Raw genomic sequence first — 22,014 nt, 5'->3', positions numbered from 1 at the left:
GCAAGGACACATTTACTGAAAAGCTCAGACTGCGAACAAATTTTATGTAAGATGATATGCATTTCTCACATGTATTCTATTCTAGGATACAGTACAAGTAAAATTAAACTCACCCCAAAACTAAACAACTTTCCATAAAAGACCGCAACAGATATTTTTTAAAGGAAATAAAACAACTTTTGAAAAGCTTAGGAGAGATCTCGTTATAGTTTAATATATAAGCAGATCTTTCTTCATGTAATAAAATCATGCTTTATTTAAAAATATTTCAGAAGTTAAATTGGCTTTTAAAATTACCTGCTGTGAACTGTTAAATCCAGAGGAATTTGTGAGTGAATTATTTCCTGTATATAATCCTGACGATGTCGTAAAACTGCTACCTAAAACAAAATGAAAAGAAATATAGCTCACCAAGCTACACAGAATAATGTGACTACCAGAAAATATCATTTAGGCAAGGCATACTTGGAGTCTGGTTTATCTTCAACACTACAATCTTTTGCCATGAATAACATTCTATTTCCTCAAAATGGTCAACCATTCCAATTTCACCATAGGATGAAGGATTAAAAAGTAAAAAAGTTTAAATTTCTGAGTACAAGATTAATTCATGTAAACTGAGGAAAAAATCAGACAGCTGTGCAAAAAAATTAGACACTGAGTTTTCCATTTCAATTTCTAAAGTGTACTAAGATTTCTCTGCTCTATATATGAAATATGCCTTGGTGGAGGGATGGGAACAGAGGGGAGGGGAAAGAGATTAAAAAAACAGTTCAGATGTGTTATGCGCACTCCTCAAAGGGGTGTGATCATTACATAGTACAAACACGTACTAATAAAAACAAGAATTAGAAAAAGAATACTCCAGAATATATAAACAACGCCTCTGCTACAACAACAGAAGCCAAATCAATCCAGTTTTAAGAATGAGCACACGACTTGAACAGATATAGTTCCAAGAATGATACACAAATGACTAAGCAGATACAAAAAATGTACAGAAAAAAAGAAATATACATAGTGTGAAATGAAGGGATCTTTAAGGTTCCTGTTAGCTCAAATACTGTAACGCTACTTCCAAGAATTTACAACGATTTAAGGTGTCATTATTTACATGGTCATTATAATGGCCCACTGGGAAAGCTATTTCATTATTTCTTCTCACAGAAGACCAAATGGCACACTCAAAGAATTTGTTACAACAAAGACCAAAGGGGAAAACGGTCAGTGTTCCATCTATTACGTGTTACCATCCAAAGAGCATACTTCTTGTTGCATGCCCTTATTCAACCAATAAACAGTAGACACTGTGCAGAATGAAACATAAGAGCAGATCTCATTCTGCTCCTCCACATTATCTACTGTCTTGCTGTCAAGCTGTACAAAACAAAAATATCCTATTTTTGATGATCCTATTGGGAGAGATTTTTTAAACGTATCATATCAGTGGTTCATAATTTGTCAAGAAGAAAAGCTATTTATGCCTGTTCATCAAGGAATGGATAAAAAAGATGTGGTTCTTTTCTAATACAATGGAGAATTACTCAGCCTTAGAAGGATAAAAAGGAGACATTTCTAGCTAAATGGATGCACTTTGAGATCATACTCTGAAGTGAAATAAATTGGACACACATGTGTAAATATTGCATTATTTCTCTGGTGTGAGAAACTGAAAGTGTACATAAGAAACAAAATATATAACAGATATTGTGAAATAGGAAGCAATTGTTTAGAAAGAAAGGGGAAGGGGTGGAAAAGGAAGGGAAAAGAAAAACATGAGAAAAAAAGGATAAAATGGAAACAAGCTTTGTAAATCAGGAGGAAAAGAGGGGTTGCAGGGAGCAGCGGGGAGGAGAACGGGAGAAAAATGACAGAGGAACTAAGACATACCACGTACAGGTACAAGTTCCCTCTGATGAGGACAAAACTGTTATATATATCTTAATTCACTGTTACATATATCTAAATTGTACCAATAAACTTAATAAATATTAAAAAGAAAATCTATTTATAAAACTGCAAAATGAGAATCTAAATAGGCATGAGACTTCTGTTAGACTGTTTAGCTAATGACTGAGAAATTTTGTCTACCACTGAACCCAGGAATTTTGCCATCAGGAATTTACTCTAAGAAAAAGAATTATGAATTCATTCAAAGAGAGAGTTAGCAAAGATGATCATCAGTGCTGTTTCTATGAGTTATATCCAGATTGCAGCCCCAAGTCTGCAGCAAGTGCTATTCAGAAAATGGAGTACCAGGAAACTATTACTGTTGCTTAATGACATGGAAAAACTTTTTTCAGAATCTTCTGTGAAAAGAAAAACAACAAAAAGTATTTTTGTTCATCCCATTGCAGCACCAAACGCTCACAGGTTCTCTCTGAAGTATTCAATCTCTTCTCACTTCATATTCACTAAGCAAGTGTACGTTTCTAAATTTCCTACCTTAGAACCTCTGTGATGCTTGAGAAATAAAAGCCAGTTTTTTAAATTAAAATTTTATTACAGATGAGTGGGACAGGCAATAAATGCACTGGTAAAACCTAGAGGAAGTCGTCAATATGAACTTGTTATTCACAGATGGCTTCACATATAAAACATGGTAGTTGGTATATGCCAATTATCTGCCTGCTACTGAACATTTAATTACTGATTTAAGAGTCAGAAAGCATAGAGTCTTTGCTTCATCAGTTATGAATTGTTTGGACCCTGGACAAGTTGCCTTGTCACTCTAACACACAATTTCCATATCTTCAAAAATTCTACTTGGTAGAATTCTTAAACATCAGTTGTGATAATGTTTCAGAAAGCATAACGGTCAGCACTATGGGAGGCTGAGGCAAGAGGATCACAAGTATGAGCTCAGCCGGAGCAGATTCTATTTCAAATTAAAAAATAAAGGGTTGGGGATTTAGTTTAGTGTTAAAGTTCTGGGTTCAATTCCCAGTACGTACTGCCAAACAACGAAAACATAAGGAATACTGTGAGTCACACAAACACCGGGCTTTATTTCAAACAGCAGAAACTCCTAAAACCCTCCTCTGGTTAAGTATCTTTTCCCTCTTTTTACTTTCCCACATTAGATAGAAATGACTTAATATCTTTGCATATCTAAAATTCTTTTCCTTCTTACTTCTCAAGCATCTATGAACTTTGAAAACCCAATCCAAAACGTTGTTATTTTTATTAAGAAGGGAAAATCTTTCCTAAGAGAGTTTCAAATTTAGTTATCACGCAGACCCATATTTGAGGTTTCTTCATTTGTACGTTTCTGTCCGTTGTTCACAATTCCTAGAACACCTACCTCAGCTAAGAGGTCCTACCCTACTAACACTCCACCACAGATGTCAGGGCTTCAAGCATGGGCTTCTACAATACTGCTCATTTGCATGTGACGATCACATATTTATTAAACGTAAATGCCAGACTCGTAGTGCTAATTACATAGGAATGAAAGAATGACTGAGCACAGTCTGGGATCTCACAGGAATTATCAGGATGATATCAGCCTTATTGTGTTTTATAAACGTTGGACCTCAAGAGCATATGACTCATTCCTTATGTATTTGTTTATCAGAGAACAATTAATTAATAACAACAGTATATGTGAAGCAAATTTATAGATGATAAGCATTTTAAAATCCTTTGTGAAATGAAATCTAAATTTCTTTTGGATAAGAGTGTACTTTTTAAAAACTTTAGCCATTATATATATTTGATAGGAAAAATTACTTTGGTTATGACCCGTTACTTTTATTTAAACTATACATTTTGGTTTATAACTTGCTAGTTTCATTTAAATGACAGATTTCTGAGCAATAAATACTGACCTCAATAATCCTTATCCACCAAAAAATGAATAAGATATAGAAAATGTATTTAAAAATGGATGTTTTCATTCCATAAGTTATTCCCTGGAACAAAGTAGAAAAGACCATGGAAGCTATACTGGCACTCACAGGCCACCAGGGTATGACCAAGTAAATCACAGTTCAGTGCTCCAAATTGTACCCAAGTGACTTTCCAGACTTAATGCTACTTCTAAGACTGTACATTAGCTGGAATTCAACATAAGTTATACTCATTTACTGGCTGACTGCGGGCTGAGATTCCATTCCATTTAGTGAGCTAAAGCTGGAGTTTAATAGCACCCCAGTGGCCTCAGAGACTTAATGCAACTTCCAAAAGGATCTCACTTGCTTCAAGGTGAGGTGTATATACTGGAGAATCAGGCTTAGGCCATCTTAATTTTTCACTGCTGGAATCAAGTATGCAGGGCTGCTTCACCTGCCTCGGGTAGGACTCAGGCACTCAAGAGAAAGTTCACTTGGGCCAGGCTACCAGCATTCGATTTCTAACACAGCTTCCTATAGTTGGTTCTCAGCCATCGTTGTCTGCAAAAGTAGAGAATCTGTCTTTAATGGGTGTGACTTATCTGTCACTCTCCCACTTTAAAAAGGAAACTTTAGTGGCTCCCCGGAGCCCTCAGGATGAAAGACAAACTCCTTACCAGGGTTTATTTATTAGGCTTTAGCTGGTCTGTTCCCTGTTTATCTTTTGGACATGCTTTGTGTCTACCAGGAACTCCTTCCTCACCGCACATCCCAGCTTAATGTTAGTGAACTGACATGCAGTTCTCCTAAACGCTGCTTATTACAACTTTGATTTCCTCCCGGCAAAACCTGGCTAACTTCTACAACTTCATAATTCAGCACAGGCTAAACACAGCTGTCCTCACAAAAGTGTTCCAGATCCCTCCTCTTGTCTTCTCCCATTTCTATTTATTTACCTACCTATTTTTATAATGTCTGTCTATCATTCAATTGACCAATCTGTCTGTCTCTGTGATATATACGTGTGAGTATACATACACAAATACTGTACATCCATGACTTGCCAATCTGCATTTAAGATAATTACTACTGGTTAATTAACCAGTAAAATAACAAGCACTAATTAAACCTATTCATCTCACCCCTATAGAACAGGCTAACAACAAATATTGGATATTTTTACCTGACCCATAAAACATCTCCAGAACATAAAATATATTAACAATAAAAACAGACAATGCCCACCAGGTACGTGCTATATTATTAGGGAGTATACTGACCTTTTCACATGCTTTGTACTCTGCAACTAGATATTATAGGGAATATCAACACTTTGCGGATAAAGACACAGAAGGTGAGGTTAAGGGAACATTGCTTCCATGAAAGTGAAATTCAAACATAGGGCTGTCTGATTTTACTCTATATTTCTTGGGAAAGTTTGGAAACTCATTAAAATGTTATCATAGATAATTCTATAGGATTTAAGTGCAACATACAAATGTGAAGCAAAATAGAAGGGATAAGAATAAATAACAAGACGAAACAGGGGGAGTGCTTGCCCTGAGCCAGGCTCTGTAAGAGTGTTTTATCCACTGACTCCTCACAGCCACCTCACAAAGTAGATAAGATCGTACAGCCCATTTTACAGATGCAGAAGTTGCCCAAGGTTGGCAGCAAGAGCGGCAAGGCTGGCACTCAACCCCAGGCTATCTGGTTCCAGGTTTCATCCTCCTCATCCCCACAGTACATTGCCTTTCAGGGTAGCAAGATTTTTTTCTTACAATTCTTTAATGTTTTAAACCAATGTATTCAAAACACAGCCAATAAATGGCCCGTGAGCCATCAGGAGTGCTGTGTAAGGGCACATATCTGGGACTCCCCTGGAGCCAGGAAGCACAGTCCTGTGAGGCAAAGGGCTTGAGTAAGACGTCCACATTCCCATGTTTACCAAACACCTATAATGCCTCAGTTTTACGAGGGAAAATCTTATCTGCTTAAACGGCCTGTATCATGTTACAACCACTATGTTTAAGTTCCCGTTTCAATAGGTGTTTTAGAAACTGCTTCCAAAACACGATAAGTCTTTTTTTTTTTTTTTTTTTTTTTTTTAACAGAGAGAAGTAATCATATTCTTCAAGAGAAACAGCTTGTCAGAGCCTCTGCGTGGGAGAGATTTGCGGTTCTTGAGCAGGGCTAAAAACTGCAGAAAAAGGTCCCTCAGTGAGAGCTGATCCGATGCAGATTTTAAGCTGAGATAGTTTTCCCTGAGGTTTGGAACACCAAAAAACAAAGTCAAAATAGCAATCACCGTGCCCTGGAGGAAGCTTCGGTGTGGAGGCTGCTGTAGCTGCCTCCTCCCCCGTGCCGCCAGTGGGAGAGGCAGGGCTGTAGAAGAGGCTGCTGTACACCAGGCTCGAACCTGGAGATACAGAGAAAATGGGACAGACGGGAACAGCAAAAGCTCCCGTTCCAATAGCATCACTCCCTTGAGCGTCTTCACTGGACTTACTGGGTTCTTTACTGAAATCTTTAGATCACAGGATTAGGTAGGCTGAATGTTTGAAATTCCTTCATTAAAATAACATAGAGGTACTTTCCATCCTAGATACAAATGACTTCCTGTGAAAAATCATCTCCAGATAAATAAAATACAGCAGAAAATTTTTATGACATAGTGTTATAATTTTTAATTGATTTTTTAAAAGTGCACGTTAGTAATAGAGACTAATGAAGTTTGTTTTGGGGTGCGAGTGTATACACGTAACATGCCATGAGCTGTTTCAATCCCTTTGTTCTCCTTTCCCTTTCCTCGCCACCCCCGCTGCTGATTCCCCTCCCCACCTCCAGCATTCTACTTCAACTTTCCTATTACTTCTCCTTTAATTCAGTCATCCATTCATATGTTACGTCCCTCATATAAGAGAAAACATGATAGTCACATTCTTTTGTCATATGAAATCATGACAACTCCACAGTCCATAAAATTTCTAGTTAGAATCCATAATTTTTCAAACCAGGAGTTTGGCAGAGATTGGTTCAAGTCATTATTGCTCTACTAATTCTTGGTAGAGTTTGAAATTAAGTTATTATCCAAGTAGGGTGGTGGCGGGGGTACCTTATACCCCTTAGTTAAAAGGAAAGTCTGAGCTGGGAGTGTGGCTCACGTGAGGCCTTGGGTCTGACCCCAGTGACAAAAAAGGAAAGTCTTATCTACCTAAAAACTTTGCTGTCATGTACAATTATGACCATCATTTTTTGTGGGTGTTGTTATTGCTGTTATTTTAGCATTGAGGGAAGACACTGATTTCTAGAACAGAACATTGAAAACAATCTTTTCAGAACAGCTCTAAGAGACCTTCTTTTTCCTTCCATTGGCCTATTTTAAAGTTGAACATTTTTACACTGATCAAGACCATCCACCAGGGGCTGGGGATTTAGCTCAGCTGCACAGAGCCTGCCTGGCAAGCGCAAGGTCATGAGTTCGATTCCTGGTACCAGAAACAAACAAACAAACCAAAAAAAGACCATGCACTGGCATTTTTTATAGGGACAACTACTACTCTAGAAGTTGTTTACCAAAAACTATGGGTATCACAAGTCCATTCCTTGAGGAAAGCTTACAAACTCCAAAACGTCATGAAGACAACACAAAACACACTGGCACAGGGTGGGATGAACTTGTGAGCAGAGATCAGAGTGACAGTTTTATGGAGAAGTGGGGCAGGGGGAGGGTAAGATGATAGAAGTTTCTTGCATTTAGGGAAAACAGCTCAGAAAAAGAACTGCCATTTTTCAGTGGAAACATCCAAGCATTTAAATGTTCAACTTATCAATATTATTATATTGGGATAGGAGATATGTTCTGATTTTGATTCTCCTTGTGCAGATGGGATGGGGAGCTAGGGAGCTGTTATCTTTACCATAATAAATACAAGGATGGATGTATTTATCTGGGCTTGGTTTCGGCATGAAGTTCAGGGATGTGGGTGCTAAGTTACTTCCTAAGAATGCCCATGTACGGCCCTGTACTAACTCAGGGTGTGCTCACCGCCATCCTGAAAACTCACCTTACTTAACGCCTTACTCCCCTCACTCGTTGCTTCTTTCTGTTAGTATCCATTTTTCCATCTTCAAGGGCTATCCAAGTTCAAGTCCTATCTTTCCAGTAAGTCTTCCTTGACTATGCCTGTTTGTACTGACTTTACTTTCTAGGAGCTCCTGTTCACTAATAATTAATACTGTGCAATTTTCCTCCTTACTGGACCAGCCTTACACAAGTTTGCTTTAGTCTCGTCTTCATCCTGACCCTGAGTCCTTATGTTCATTTGTATATTTATCGTTATCTGTTTCACACAACAATGAAAATGAGTAGACCATGTCCGACTGTCTCTTTGAAGGGCTCCATCTGGACTCAAGTAAACAAAACTATGCAGAAACAGAACTATCACTTGAGAATTTCAACTCAGTGCAAGGGACTGAAAGTTTCAGCCAGAACCCGGCTTCCTAAGGGGTCAGGTACAAGGTCAAGAGGAAGGCTTTTCATAGTTTTGCAGGGTGTTCCTGAGGAAGATGGTGGTGGCTGCGGTCAGTTTGGAAGGCTGATGTTAAGGCTCACAAAAGATATCACAAGAGAAAGTCAATAATTTTATTTGTTCAGCAATTTTTTTTAAAACAGGAAAATTTTAAAAAATTAAAAATTTAGAAATTAAAAGACAAGGAAATGAAAAGTGATCAAATAAACAATTGATCTTATTTCTCAACTACTATCTGAAAGACATACTGTTGACTTTGTATACTTTAATGGCACATAAAGGGCTATCCTTTAGAGATCAGCTATTACTATATAGTACATACTTATTTGAAATTATTGAATTATCACTTCATTATCAAGTTATGTACATTATCAATTTGTAGGATTAAAATGTTAATAAAAAAAGAAAAAAAAAAGAAAGATTTTAATCACAATTTCAGATTTAAGTTATATAAAGCTTACTCAATGCAGGACCTGTAGGCATGTTCTGGATGCAGTTAAAATATTTTTGTTATCTCCAGGAAATAAAGTTCAGTAGAATTTCAAATTAAATGCATTTTTGAATTGATCAAGTGTCATAGATCTTGAACAGATTATAAAATCTCACTGACTTTAGCTCTGAGTACCACTGGGACCCACAGGTGATATGAGAACTTTACACATATGGCATCCTGACTTGAAGTTTACCTCGTTAGCCCAGGCACGGGCATCCTAACTGAACAGTGATGCTAGTGCAGATACAAGGTTCCTAAGAGATTAATCACTCTGTTAGCTCACCTGCTGGTAACATATCACAAACATACTGAGGAAAATAAGAGTTTTCCCTGCATATGAAAAACTTCAAACAACACTCCATGCTGCTCATCCATTTTGAGCTGACTTGTGTACATGGGGAAGGATGGGGTATAGTTTTATTCTTTTGCACATGGATAGCCAATTTTCACTACTTATTGAAAGAAGTTCCCTTTCCCCAGTAGCTATTCTTGTCACTTTTGTTGAAAATTAGTTGACTATAGATGCATAGATTTATTTCTGGGCTTTTTATTCTGTTTCATTGGTCTATGTGTTTTCTTTTAAAGCCAGTACCATGCTGTTTTGGTTACTATAGTTTTGAAGACTATGCTAAAGTCACATAGTAGGATATCTCCAGCTTTACTCTTTTTGCTGAAGATTGTTATGGCTCATATCCTATGTTTTGGGTGTATATTTCCATTTTGATATTTCCATCTATTGTTTTAGGTTATTTCTAACATCACCTCATGAGACAGCTGAATAGGATTTTATCTTCATCCAAGAAGGGTAGGGAATAAAGATTTCTTTGTATGTAGCTTCTTGGTTAGAGTGATGATTGCCTCTATGCTCAGGTCCCTGTTTCCTAAGGTACCATACCACATCTACCCTATAGATTTGCCAAACCAGTGCTGTTGAAAGAGAATTAAATATTATAAGAAGAAGACTGGTTTTTGGTTAAAAATCATAGACACACCACGAGTAGAAATAATGACACCTAAGAAATACAATAAATTTGGAATTAAACTCTTTCATTTCTAAAAGACTTTACTGTAACATTTTTAGGTAAATTGAAAAGCAGATTATATAAAGTTGTTCAGGGAGGGCATATGACAAGATTTTTCTTTCTTCCTGTCACTGTGAGGGATTCCTAGGGAGAAAGGGTGGCAGCCTTGTCAACCATAACAAACAAGAAACAGTCTTGCTAGAAGGTCCTGTGGGGGCCACCCAGTCCTACAGGTGTTAAGCAATTACAGTTTAAAAACAAACCAACCCCCAAAAGCTTTTATTCATCTATCTCCACTACCTTTTCACAGTTAAAAAGAACACAGCCTATATTGATGTACAACATGATTTAAGATATTAGATCAATGTCTTAAGTGAGATTTTGACCTAGAGAACAATGCCCAGTGATGATCTCAAGAAACCTTTTTTTTAAAAAAAAATAAAAAATAAAAAACAAATGAGTAACATGTAAGGCAAAGATCTACTTCACAGAGAACAAGATTCACATTAAAAGCCTGAATCTTGGCCAGTGTAAGAATACGGGAACCTGCTGGGGCCTGTCTGTACTTCCACGTTTGAGAGCGTTTTGTAGCACTTACTCAGCAAGCAGGATGCTGTTTGCCCCTTGTGTATTTTCACAGAAGTCCATTTGCTTTCCTTCCTTGGCCTCTTTGCCATGGGCTATGTCCATCATCAGGCACGATCTATGCAGCAGAACTTACTACAGGTCCCTGGGGAGAAGCCTCAGAAGGCCAGATGGGCTACTGAAAAGCAAAGCTTTTCCCCTTCCGTAAAAGATGGACCCTAAAGTACCAAGTTTTCCTTTGTATTCGACTTTATTTTCCAAGAATATTTTAACTCAGATAATAAAAATCACAAGCCTTTATACTTGTTTTCCTTGACACATCCCTGCACATTTTAAATAAAATAACTCAAAATTGATATTGGTCACAAATTATTGCTATACCAGGATTTCAAGAGATTTACATATAATTTTTACCACTTGCAGTAACACAAGATGCCAAAGGAACTTAAATGAAATGTTACCTTTAAAAAAAAAAAAAAAAGAACCTAACAAAAATAAAAAGCAATCTAAAGTGTAAAAAAAAAAGGGCAAAAGCAAAACAGTAGGGCCAAGGATACAGCTCAGTGGCACAATGCCTGCCTGGTAGGCGTGAGGTTGTGAGTATGATTCCCAGTACAAATAAATAAATAAATAAATAAAGTTGACTGGCAAAGCAGTTAAGACATTCAACAATGATTCTCCAATCCCAACCCCATCAGGTCATTTTATGCCTGAAGGTATAAATCTCCAAAGTTTTATCATAGTAGATTATAAAAAGGTTTAGTAAATATTTTACTCAAACTATATCTTTTGGAGTCATTCTTTCAGGAAAGAAATCTAGCTGTAGATAGTGAAAAACTTTCAGAGCATAACAGTACATTATGCTGAGGTACCAATAATTGCAAGAGTTCAACTATACACTGAAAAGCAGAAGTCAGATCAAAGGCAACAAGAGTGATGTTCTTCGACCACTCTCTCTCCATCATGAGGCGTGGCTGCAGGAGGTGTGGAGAGGGCGGACGTGTGTGCCCCTCCACAAACCCTTTCACACATCCCTGCCCTGATTGACTGTTTCCCCTCACTAGTGTGAATGCCAGTCTCTTTGGCAGAACAAACAACATATATGTAGAGTTAGAATTTGAGTTGTTTTTTTTCGCTCTAAGTGAGAGCAATAAAGCCGAGAGGAAAATAAACAAAGTAGAATTTCCAGGGCTTGTGGGTTTAGTACATGTACATCTGTGCAGCCCCTCCCACCTATCCTGACAAAGCCTGACACCTTCCCTCCTACAGAATGATAGAATGTCCCATACCACCAGTGCTAGTCTGGGGCAATAAAATGCTCACCTGAGAAATTTTGTACTTGTAGTGATTCTGAGATATCCCCAACCAATCTACTAACTGGGGAAGACTGCACATGTCTTTTTTTAAAAAAAAATTTTTTTTAATTTATTGTTGCACTACTGAGGATTAAACCTAAGGCTTTTGCACTGAGTTACATTCCCAGCCCTTTCTATTTTGAGAAGGGGTCTTGCTAAGTTTCCCAGGCAAGACTTAAATTTGTGATCCTCCTGCCTCAGCCTTCCAAAGCGCTGGGATTACAGATATGTGCCACCAGCTATGAACTGAATTTTTTTTTATTATGCTATATCCCAAATTCATTGTTACAAGTAAAGGTGACTAGAGTCTTTATGAATCTTATTTTCTAACTTTCATTGCTTGCCATAGCTAACAATCATTTGTATATTCAGAGATAGTAATAGATACTGGAGATTAAAATATGAATGATGATGGTCAATATCTTCAACAGTCTAGAATCAACAGAGCATAGTTATGGAAGGTTGGATTTTCCCAAAGCTGACATTTAACCAGTTAAGTGATACAACTTCATTTTAATGTTTTATTTTCATGTGTATAAAATCTTTTGCAAGTGAACAATGCCCTTTCTTATCGCCAACACATTACTAAGAAAAATCTCATTTTATCACATGATTCTGAATCACCATTATGAACACAGTTGATTACTTCCTGTGCTAGATGAATTACCTATCTATATGGTGTGTGGGATTTGACCTGATATCACTGATCTCTCCAGACCTTGCATTTTAAAAATATCATAACTAAGAGCTTGATTTCCAGCCAATTGCCATTTTTACATAAATGGAGAATGAAGGCTGTTCATGACATCCTGAGCAGATAGCCAGTAAAATTAGTAAATCTGATGCTACACTAACTGTTGCTAAGTGGCTTCCTTACTCTGTGTATACACATGCGGGTGGGCACATACATGCGCACACATGAACTCACACATAACACCCTCTGCTTAGTGAGCAGCATAGAAAACACCATTGACACTTTCTATACAATGAACCCCGGGTTCTCCAAGGTCTTTTCCCCTTTACATCTGCCCCTTCAGCTCGTGCATCTGAGGAAAGTTTACCAAGGGTGAGCGGAGGAAAACTTCTGCAGACCATCGCAAACCTTTTTCCAGAAATATTAAGGCTAACATTGGAGAGCAAGAAGATATCAAAAACAAGCAGGCAAGGATTTCACTTCCTGGGGGTGAACTCTGCAGTTGTCTACGAACAAGAACAGTTCTGTCTTTTTCAGCTGAATTTAAATTTCTAATCTTCTGGTAGTTGCACAAAAGACAGCCAGCAGAAGTAGAATTTTTTAGTAATCCGCAGCGAATGTAAAAGCAATCAGATTTCCTGATCACTGAGATTTTAGTTCATGGCGTTTGCAGGGTTAGTAAATGCAAAACCAAAGTCTATCTCATCCCTGTTTGGGCTGAAGCTGCACGGGCCATTGCTATGGAAGGCTGCCTGCTGCGACGGAAGCACTGCATGTTGGAGAAGGGTCCAGAAGGATCATTTGGACTAAATGTGGGCGCTGAGCAAGGCTGGCCCAGGTCCCAAGGTTCCACAGTGGTGAAATGGTCAGGAACTGCCAAATACATCTGCTCCTTCAGGGCTGTGAAAGTGTGAAAGCACAGACAGTGCTTGGAAATGAGTGCTCTGAAAATTCTTTCTAGAGCTTCATGAGGAATAAAACAACGGCTAGTTAAAGAGCCAGGTGCTGATAGCATCTCAGTTTTACAGAGCGCCTCTATCCTTAGATACAAACATGACAGGCAACTCCATTGTGGCTTTCTGTAGTTTTCTATAGGTACTGCCATTCACCCAGGGGTGCGTCCAACATGGCAGAATCAGACTGTTCTCCATTTGGATTTTGAGTTGTGATCCTTGAGTAACTGCTCATGTTATAGGAACTAAATTAACCGCTAATGTTATGCATTCTTCAGTATTTTTACATTCTTACCCTTTAAAGCCACTATTCAGAGTTGTACATTCTGTTTGGTTTTTGTTTTCTTTCCGGTACCAGGAATCGAACTCATGACCTCGTGCTTGCCAGGCAGGTGCTGTGCCACTGAGCTAAATCCCCAGCCCCTATTCAGAGTTGTAAAGATTAAATGAGACAATACATATGAAATATGTATAATAGTCCTTGGCATATAAAAGTGTCCAGTAAACGTGAGCTATTACCTTGTTTTGCTAGACTGGCACTACAGTCTCCCACTGCTACACAGCAAAGCATGTCATATCTTGTTCTTCTAAACTAAACTTCAGTTTAAATGGCTATCATTTTCCCTCTATTTCTACCCAGTCCTGGCACTCAAAGTGGAGATGTGACTGCAGAATGACCAAAGCACAGGGTAGAGGCAGTCGATCCTCTGTCTTTTCTACCATTACGTTTGTCAGTGTCTCTTGTGTGCTTCCCACCTGCTCCTCCACCAGCACCTGTCACCGCTGCGGCCAGCGGGGCTTTTTAGCTCTCCTGACTCTTCTTTGTGTTCTTGGCTGCTTCCTCATATTTCTCCCATTCCCCTTCTCCTTTTTTGTGTGATATACAGATGTCTGATGTTTGGGACAGGAATTTTCCCTTCATGCCAGAACATTAGTTAGAGCTAGCTATTTTTTCTGGGGTCATTTAATTACGGACTCTTTGTAATTTGCTTTGTTGTTAAAAAAAATTAAACATTTTTTTATTTTATTAAACTTTTTTTACATGTTAAAATTTAATTATATCACATGTGTATGCATACATAGAAACACACACATGAATATATGTAGATATAGGTATATATGTGTATATATATATATATATATATATATGCCACCACCAGAATGTTCCTAGAAAGCCAGACCACAATAATAACTACTAAAATATTAGTAACCACATCACCACCACAATGAGAACAGTGATGATGAAAGCAACCATTTGCATTCTTCTTATGTCCCACATATTGGTCAGACTGATTTCCTGAGAGAAATCTCAGTTAAACCTCACAATACTAGTGTGGGAGTAGGTGTCACTCCCATCTTTAAGCTGTGAAACAGAGCTGGGAACAAGTTACAGCTCATGTTGAAAGCCCACAGAGGACAGTGGCAGAACCACTGGCCCATGGTGTGGCTCCAGAACTATTCTGTTAACCAGTTCTCAAGCTTTCATTGGATCTTTACTCCAATCTGTCTGAGTCTGATAGGTCCAAAGAGGACATCTTCACATGTGCTCTTTAAATCAACTAGCGTAGCACTTACAGGAAGCACACACATGACAGTTCAGTTGATTCTGGACTACTAGAATCAACTGTTTCTCTATTATTATGAAATTCTAATATTATTAACACATTCATGAAGGGGCTGTACATGTATGACTGTCCCATCGGGCAACATGGGACAGTCTCATTGGGTGGGACAAGCTGGGGGGAAAGCAGTAAATCCTAGCAGGTAAATCTCTGAATAGCTAATCGCCATACTCTATATTTTAAAGGTTGAAAATATCTTCCCAGAGTACAAAGTAGGCAAAAATATCCCCAGATGACAAAATAAATGCACCCTTCTTCAAGATTCCAACCATAAGATGAAATTGATACAAACAAAAATCACTGGCTAGGATTCTTGTAGGATCAGTAGAATTTGAGGATTTTTGAGAATAATTTTAGACATAGAAATTACTCCATTTTCAAAAAATTTGTTGAAAAGACACTCAAAGGTAGAAACACTCCCACAACTAGGCAAAGAATTACTAATAGAAAAGTATTTTTCCTATTCCACTTAATACTTAATATTTAATATAATAAGAAGTACAAACTGAAATTTCAATATGCACCCAAATCTAGCCATACGTATTTTGTAGGATTCTGTATACCATTATCTATCATCAGATTGGCAAGTTCGGTTTCAAGCTCAATCACATATAATTATCTACCCTGATATACGGAAGTCATATTATATCCGATAGTTTAAAGGTGAATGAATTACCATTAAAGAATTGTCCATATAAAATAACAACTCAGCCATGGAAAATGAATTTTGAAATCGCACTCTAAAGATCATCCAACCAAGGATGTACAAAGACACTAAAAAGTTTAATGTGATGCCGAGTAAGTCTAGATGTAACAAAAGCTATGGCTATAAAGCAGTCCCTACTTTAGTGCTATGCATGTCTATACTTCTCTTCAAAAATCAAGAGCTTTCCCCGCTAAGGATTTCCTTTTCCCCTTCCTCTCTTTGCTATTCTGACCCTGTGCTATACTCTGAGAGCTGGTGAGTCCTCTGATGCACAATCTCTGCTGCGTCAGCCTTTGCTTTGAGAGAAGAGCAAGGTGAAACACAAAAAGGAAACTATCAAGAACTACTTTGAAGATAACAATATGCAACATAATAACCATGGTTAATTTCTTATCATCTTGTTTTGAAATTTTATATCTTTTTTATCTTTTTATTCTCTTTAAAATAAAAAAATTTAAATTACATTTTAAAAAGAAATATACCAATTTCACAAGCATCCTCCAGCCAGATTCCAAGCCCTTGGGATAGCTCACACCAATTTTAATTTAAAAAGCCCCAAAACAGGGGTTTTTCATATAGACGTACAAAAAAGTAAATAAAATTGATTGAAAATTCTAAAAAAGAAAAAAAAAAAGAACGATCCAACACAAAGGCTCCAAAACTTGAATCTTTTTGTGTGCCAGTGTGACATCACCCATGGAAAATTCCACACCTGAGCTCACGTGATAAGTCACAGCCAACACACAAGGGAGCTATCAGTGACCCTCAGGCTCTCTGCATACGGTATACCTGAAACACAGCGAATGTCATGCTTTGACTTGGTTCCCATTGCCAGGATATCATATCACGTACATGCAAATATCCTAAACCTCTGAAAATATCTGAAATCCAGAACATTTCTGTTCTCAAGCAGTCAAGTAAGAGATACTCCACTCCTTTACAAGTTAACAATAGAGAAAAATAAACTAATAGCACATTGCTGGAAGCATGAAATAAAAAAGACAGATTGTAGTCCATTTTTAAAAATTAACAAGCATAAAATTTACTATTGACTGAGTATGAAGGTTTTTAAATGAGAACATGCTTAGTTCCTGTACTTAGTTCATGACGCCCTCGTAACTGAGAGGCTGCAGGTAGGTTCTGGCCCAGAGCCACACATTAGCCACCTCTGCTCACGGGGCACACTGCACCTGCCTCTCTCTCATCCCAGACTGCCTCTCCTCCCACAGGGGTCCATGTCCAGCGGCCAATAGTCCTGCACCGCGGTAACCTACTTATTTCCCTCTCAACTCATGAAAAAATCTACAGTTATGTGGTTGTCTTTCTCCCCGACAAAAATGAAAATTCTGCGACCAAACAGATTTTTGTCTGCCTTATGATTTCTTTCATTACTAGCCCCTAAGACTGTTAAATTCATTAATGAAGTCACACTGTCACTATTCTTTTTATTCCTTTCCTCAATTGATATTCAGCATGTGTAGAAACTCAGTTCTTTCCCAAGGTAGCCTGAATGATTTGGAATCTGGCACAGAGTAGCAGCTTTCTAACAATAGATGCTGCCCGTTACAAGACAGTTTTTATTTTATAGCCATCAAATACATCAAAACTTTACCATGAAGGCTTTTTCTGCCAAAGATAACATCAAATGTGAAAAGATTAGTGAATCTTGGTTCATAAAACCTAGCTTGCTAAAAGTTAAAAAATTATAAACTGAAAATATATTTATAAAACAGTATGAAAAGATTAAGAATCTTAGTATAACAACCATTGTTAATTTTCTATCACCTTATCTGAAATTCTGTATTGCTTGTATTGTTTTTGTGTTATTTTGTAAATGTATGTGTGTTTGTTAAAACGTTTTCATTCTTTCATCTTTAAATAATTCTAAAAAAGGAAAAAAGACACTTGGGAGGCTGAGGCAGGAGGATTGCCACAAGTTTGAGGCCAGCCTGGGCCATGCAGTGAGTTCAAGGCCAGCCTAAACTACATAGTGAGACCCTGTATCAAAAAATGGAAACAAAACAAAACAAAATAGAAATTATAAGACAAAGATAAATAATACCAGTGAAAAGAAGAAAAATATTTATCTCTTCACTTTTAAAACAATGCACATGAAAACAAGATCTTGTACTGTCAAAATGTCAGTTCTTCTAAAGATACCATCCAATATGTGCTCTCTAATACACAGCATATATTTATGCTTCTTTGCATAAATACCTCAGAAACTCTCAAAAGAATGTAAAACAGTGCACCTAGAAATCCTACACTACAATTTTTGCAAAGGAACAAAGCAATAACTTTTTTCTTCTCCATCCATTTTTTTAATTTCAAAGAGACTAGAAAAACAGTAACAAAATAACAACAACATAGACAAAACCAAAACAAAGCAAAAACAATAAAAATGGTGCAGGGTTTCAAAACAAAATGCTAGGAATTAACAGTGGTTGCTATATTACATATTGTTATCTTCACTGAAGTTGCTCAGATTACCAGATGTAGGAATGCAAGATTGATCAAAACAATTAAAGAGAATAAAAAATAATTTAAAAAATTAGAAATGATACAGAGCTTCACTAAACAGGATGGGCAGAGAATTCATGGAGGGAAAGCAATAATTTAAAATGTAGTTAAGGTATGCATAGCGTTACTCCAGATGTCCAATAACAGAAGATTAGTTAAATAGGATATACCTAGGAATATTGTGCACCCATTAAGACTATGATATAGAAAAGAACAGATTAATGTGAAAAGATGGTCATGATATATTTGTTATAGAAAATAGCAGATTGCAATCAGTATTATAAAATAATCTTATACTATATACCTAGTAAAATATAATAATACATAATAAACAAAATATGGGATATATTATTGTATTATTTTTCTCTGTCTTCTAATTTATTTGTAATGAATATTATTAATGTAACAAAGAATAAGATAATAGATATAAAACATGAAAACTATAAATCAAATGTGCTAATTACAGACTCAATTCAACTATGACAGCACTATTAGAACATTAGATATAGTTTATTAATTAATTTGTGGTTAAAACCAAGATATTAGGCAAATGCTTAAATTATGAGGCCTATTTTAAAATGATTTACAGATATATATGCATGATAACAATCTGCTAGTTATAGATAATACCTATGTATTATTGAAAAAAACTCTGGTAATATAAACTCTCAGTTGTTATTCCACTTGATTTGTATTTGCATTAATTATATACTTTGTTGATAGCTTCGAAATAGAACCAGAGGACTGTTCTTGGCTTCATTATCTTTCTTTTTTTCTTGGTACCGGGAATCGAACTCAGGACCTTGTGCTCTCCAGACAGGCACTGTGGTGCTGAGCTACATCCCCAGTGGCGTCATTATCTTGAAGATCCTCTGAGTAGCTATAACACTGATCTACTGATCTTTGATAGATTATTAAGTCAACACATATCACATTCTATATCTCAGAGCTATTACTGCTACCTCCCAACCCCCACTCTACCATGAAAATAAAGAGACACAGTCCATTTAGGAAATCTGGCTGATAACATGCAGCGTAGGAGTTTTTTACCATGCACCATGTGGCATGACTGACTTTGTTTTACTCTTCACTCATTTCTCTAATTGATAAGACACAAAACTGAAAAGTTTGGCTTTACAAGAAATTTTAGAGCTCTTGGAAAAGAAACTTGCAGCTTGTTCAGTCTAACTCCTTAACATTATAAATATGGATATTCAGGTCCAGAGAGCCGGCAAGGGACGAGGCAAACTATAGGCAGAGTCCTGTCTTTCAGACTAGCCCTCTCTATCCACTACTGCAGGGAATGTCAGACTCTACTTTAGAAATTCGCTGTCAGCCTACAGGGTCAAGGAAAACAGCTGTATCAGGTGTATACAGACCTTGCATCTGGTAGCTATATGGTGCCTGTCCAGGTTGCGGGGTACCAAAGCTTGTGCCATAGCTGAGAAATCCCGTCTGTCCAGGTGACTGCGACTGTGACAATCCACCTTCAGTCTTGATGCCTGCCCACAATGCACCTAAATCAGTTAGTGACAGCTTATCTATCTGTTCGGTTTCAGAAGCTGGTAAATATAGAAAAATACCCTCCCACACACGTAACTGTTTAGTCACAAACACTTCCCAGTGTTAGCTCAGTAAAGTCACACATGCATGCAGTGAACTATATAAGGTACATAAAGCCATAAAGTACAACTTCAATTTAAACAAAGGATAATTACATATTTGAATGTCCATTCACATGGGTTTCTCTTCTTTTCCTGCATCTGACTGTCTATAAAACATAACTTGAGAGATATCATTTCTGGACTCTATCTTGTTGTTTTATAAAGGTTAAGTGTCTCCTACATAGTCAAGAAATTGCCATAATTATTAAGTAAACCATTCCAAAGTTTCTATGTTGAATTAAAACCTTTTGTTCTAAAAACTTATTAATTAGAGCTCTAATCTCTGTCTTGCCTTTGTTCTTTCTTTTCCTTACTTGTTCTAGCACAAAGCTGAAGCTAGCATAAAACTCATTTTTAAGTCAGAGGAAGCAGCACTGAATGCAGAATTAAGCAACAAGATAAAAAAAGTCTCGCATATCTGCATCCTGCCGGACAGCAAGCAGACCAGAAGCAGAATATCAAAGAACTGAACCCGATAAAACGGCACAGTGATTTATAAACAAGTGAAGCTGACCACTGCTTTCTTTTCTGTTCCATTTTCAAATCAAACATAATGGTTTTAAATTTAGTCTGAAGCAGACTTTGCTTTTATATCTTTACAATCTATACGGATTATATACTGGCTTTTATAGTTGTAGTTAGGTAAAAACAAATTTAGGCTTCCACACGATCATATAAAAACAAAGTATGTGTGGCCCCCAAAGGCTTCCCAAAGGACCCAGCTGGCACCCCAATTTCAGGACTTGGTCTTGGCAGCGTTGCGGAATAAAGCTCAGCTCTGAATCATAATTAAAGACAGTCCTGAGAGTTAACAACTGTCCTTGATTTCCACAGAGACAGGAGAGGAACATTCCGGCCAAAAGAATTCGCATTTTTGAATAATTTAGCTTTGCATTTAAGATAAATGATATCTTTAGGATCTAGAATACACTAGCCTTACTGTTTATTTCCATTTTAGGGCAATTTCACCAGTACAAGAAAGTTAGGTAATTGTCCTAAGGCAGTGGAAGAATCTGAGTCTTGGCTGAGAGAGCTTGCTCTAATTTCTGGAGTATCTCTGAATACTCACAATAGCCTGAACATGTAACACTTAATATAACCCTAGCACTTTCGCAAATCTGACTTTTTCATCCTCTATGGACAATCTCAAAGCAGAGAATAACCCATGCAAGCAAATGATTCCTGGTACAACACCCGCCCAAGGCAAGTGGCTCCAGAAACTCTTTCTTGCATGCTGCCGTCATTAGGAACCTTCCCCTTCTCTCTATGTGAGTTTACATTGATTTGCTTCCAGTTTCACCTCTACCTTCTAGCCAGGGATTTCAGGATGGGAATATTTGTGTTGAGAACTGGTACAGAAAAACAGGAATGAATAGAAAGTTCCTGGGCTGGGGGATATAGCTCAGTGGCACAAGTATCCGCCTGGCAAGCACAAGGTCCTGTGTTTGATTCCCAGTACCAAAAAAAAAAAAAAGGTGCTCGTAGCTACATCTGTCCCATAACTTCTACTCACAGAGCAGCAAACTCATTTCCCTGCTAAACTCGAAGCAGATCCATCACAGACTATAATGAATTGTTCTTCCTCAGTGAGCTATTCTCACCCTGGAGGGATATGCCAATTTTTAAACGAATCTATGTGAAAGTCAGTGAGCACAGATCCTTAGAGAAAGTCTTTAAAATTATCTGGACCTAGACTCTTAGTACTGAAAAATCCTGAACTATGTTTTCTTTCTTCTTTTTTATGAATAATCGACGGCAGAGAATACTGTCGCATGTTTCAATGCACTGGCCCAAGAAAAATAAAACCTCTGGGCCACAAGTCCGTCAACTCATATTCTAGGTCCTAATGGAGCAAAGGGAGCCTGATCAGGCAAATGCTAATGACTGAGGCTTATGCCCCAGAGCTTTATAACCATGGAAGCTCTGGGAGTAAAGCCCTTAATATTCACCCTTGCTGCTGCCACCTCCCCTCCCTCGCTTATCACACTGAAATTTTTACCCTCACCCTGTTAATTTTGTTTTGTGTTTTTTGTTT

At 37.4% G+C, this 22,014-nt stretch overlaps 1 protein-coding gene across 13 annotated transcripts in view; it reads right to left on the bottom strand.

The window, feature by feature from the left end:
• Nucleotides 1-22,014, bottom strand: part of Eya1 (EYA transcriptional coactivator and phosphatase 1) — a 318,971-nt gene that overhangs the window by 96,163 nt on the left and 200,794 nt on the right. For 10 of the 13 annotated variants that reach the window (XM_013518211.1, XM_013518210.1, XM_013518207.1 and 7 more), the window contains 2 exons: nucleotides 19,695-19,832; nucleotides 298-380 (listed from right to left, as the gene is read on the bottom strand). In XM_013518211.1, the coding sequence (XP_013373665.1) occupies nucleotides 298-380; nucleotides 19,695-19,832 (221 nt within the window). The remainder of the gene's footprint in view (nucleotides 1-297; nucleotides 381-19,694; nucleotides 19,833-22,014) is intronic. The other 3 variants (XM_013518208.1, XM_013518204.1, XM_013518205.1) reach the window with 1 other exon arrangement.

This window comes from Chinchilla lanigera, unplaced genomic scaffold, assembly GCF_000276665.1.
Source record: "Chinchilla lanigera isolate Chin_1 unplaced genomic scaffold, ChiLan1.0 scaffold00043, whole genome shotgun sequence".
Taxonomy (NCBI): Eukaryota; Metazoa; Chordata; class Mammalia; order Rodentia; family Chinchillidae; genus Chinchilla; species Chinchilla lanigera.
The sequence above is the reverse complement of the archived record's forward strand: the minus strand, read 5'-3'. Positions and strand labels throughout refer to the sequence as shown.